Source organism: Penaeus chinensis, chromosome 30 (genome assembly GCF_019202785.1).
Source record: "Penaeus chinensis breed Huanghai No. 1 chromosome 30, ASM1920278v2, whole genome shotgun sequence".
NCBI lineage: Eukaryota > Metazoa > Arthropoda > Malacostraca > Decapoda > Penaeidae > Penaeus > Penaeus chinensis.
In genome coordinates, this window is record NC_061848.1 from 12,198,526 (window position 1) to 12,201,025 (window position 2,500).

The 2,500-nt window shown below is 42.0% G+C and overlaps 1 protein-coding gene across 1 annotated transcript in view; it reads left to right on the plus strand.

Annotated features, from left to right (window-relative positions):
• LOC125041569 (synaptotagmin-10-like) overlaps window positions 1-2,500 on the plus strand; it is a 31,889-nt gene that overhangs the window by 27,366 nt on the left and 2,023 nt on the right. The window contains exon 9 of the mRNA XM_047636603.1: window positions 160-360. Within this exon, the coding sequence (XP_047492559.1) occupies window positions 160-360 (201 nt within the window). The remainder of the gene's footprint in view (window positions 1-159; window positions 361-2,500) is intronic.

Here is a 2,500-nt window from a genome sequence, read left to right on the forward strand (position 1 = left end):
AGAATAAGGGAAACAAGGGGATACGAATAACAGAGAAGAAACTATTGGCAAGGAAAATGCAAAAGAAAAACACACACCACCAGGAAGTATCACATATCCCCCGCCCCTTCGGTCCCCTTGGGCATGTAAGCTAACCTTTTCCCTTCCCTCCCCGACCAGAATCGGCGCCAACGAACTCCTGGGCGTGTCGGTGATCGGGTCGCAGGTCCTCGGGCCGGGGCGTGACCACTGGCTCGAGATGCTGGAGTGCCCCCGCCGCCCCGTCACCCAGTGGTACCCCCTGATGGAGAGCGTGCCCCTCAACCTCGTGACGTCACCGACCCGCTCTCTGCCGCCGCCTCTCACCTGCTTCAATTCCACGTGAGATATAGAAAAAGGGATTGAATTCTCTTCTCTTTCGGATTGTCCGGTTGTCTTTCGTTTAGTTTAAGGATAAGATTGATAAGCTCATTTTCCAAAAAGGAAAGGTAAGGATTTTAATTCTCTCTGTTTTGATATTAGGAAAAAAAAATTCTTCTCTTGTCTTGTGCGCGTCGCGTCATAAAGATAAGGTTAAGATATTTGTTGAACATATATACTTAGGAGAGATTATCTGCTGAGAACTTTGTTATTTTGTATCAATTCACACTTCTGTCGTAGAATTTGTAATTTGAAGCTTATTGTCTTAAAGAAAGGATAATGAAAGGTTACGTTTACATAAGGAGTATAGGAACAATATCGCACTGGGCAGTTTAAGCTAAGTGGTAAGTGGATCATCTAAAGTGTAGACTCTAGATTTATGGTTTGCGGTCTGAACGTTCTCTTAAAGTAAAAGACACCTTTGTGTGTGTGTGTGTGTGTGTGTGTGTGTGTGTGTATGTGTGTGAGTGTGTGTGTGTATCTGTGTGTGTGTGCAATAGTCAGGATCAGTTTTCTCAAGGCTTAAATTTTCTTTGTGCTTCCTGCACTCACACAAAAGACCAGTCCCCATCCTCAGAGAACACGAAAAGTTCTTGAGCCGTGTTTTTCTCTCTTCTTCTTTTCTCTTCTTCATATATATATATATATATATATATATATATATATATGTATATATATATTTATATATATATATAAATTTTTTGCTTGATTTCGCAGGTGCGGTCACTTCAAAGGCTGATGCCATGCAGCCCATTAACTGAAACTATGCAGCCGTGCGGTAAAAATTCCTTTCCGGAAATGAGAATTCGTGCTTCTTGTTTACTTTACTCATGTTTTTCATTCTTCTTAAAGCTCATAAACACGGGAACCGGCGACAAAATCAACATGGATCAACTCATGAACAGGTTCTCATTTCGTAATTTTCTTAAAGGAGAAGAATCGAGACTTAAACTTGATCTATCATTGCATTCATTAATCCGTAAACAAAGCAAATCAACTCATGAATATTTCCTCATCCACACATTTCGTAAAGGTGCAAGTCAGACTAATCGAAACTTAAAGTAAGCCCATTACTGCATTCATCATTCCTTGATTATAGGAAATGGGGGAAACTTGCGTAATTTCTGATACGACGTCTACTGAGACTCACATGGATGGCAAACGTAGTCAGATTTTCTTGTCGGTGGCTCCGTCGTGGAAATTATTCATCGCTCTGCCCGTCTCCAATTCGATTACAAACACGTACTGGAGGGCCGGTATGTCTCGGCCGGCTAACTGTATGTTGAAATCTGGAGAAGCAAAGATATTTATTCCTTCGTGGGGTTAGTTTTCCTGCGCATATTTTGCAAGAAAGGTCCAAAGAATAATGCTCATGTTTTAACATGGGTTAGATTTTTGCCATTCCTCCAGGATACTCTCTTTCTCTCTCTCTCTCTCTCTCTCTCTCTCTCTCTCTCTCTCTCTCTCTCTCTCTCTCTCTCTCTCTCTCTCTCTCTCTCTCTCTCTCTCTCTCTCTCTCTCCCTCTCCCTCTCCCTCTCCCTCTCTCTCTCTCTCTCTCTCTCTCTCTCTCTCTCTCTCTCTCTCTCTCTCTCTCTCCTTCCCATTACCTAGAGAAGCGACGCGGAAATCCCATGCTACTAGAATTCCATAACATTTGCAAAACCTTTTCAAATCGTTCTTCTGTAAACGTTATTTGCAGCAAATGAGACCAGAATGGCCACTCCCAGAGCAAGAGACCGGAAGGCGAGTTAGCCCCAACGTGAAACGAGTTAATATAATGTTAAACTTAGAATAGAAACAACATAATTAGAGTAAGAAAATGGGAACTTACGATTAAAAAATGACAAATTGAAGGTAAGATGAACACGAATCAAAGGTAAAATAAACACTGGGCTGTTTGTACTAAAGCTTTGTAGCAAATAAAGCTGGAAGCGAGGTTGCTCTCCTTCCGAGGTACAAGGTGGTGGCTCTAGGCTTCCGGCGAGGAGAGAGGCCTATTTTGCTGTAACTGTCGTCTGCTGATAACTTTGAAACTTGTATTTGACATGTGATAGCTAGAGTTGAAGGGGGCGTCTTTTTTCTCTTTATATTTCGTTTTCT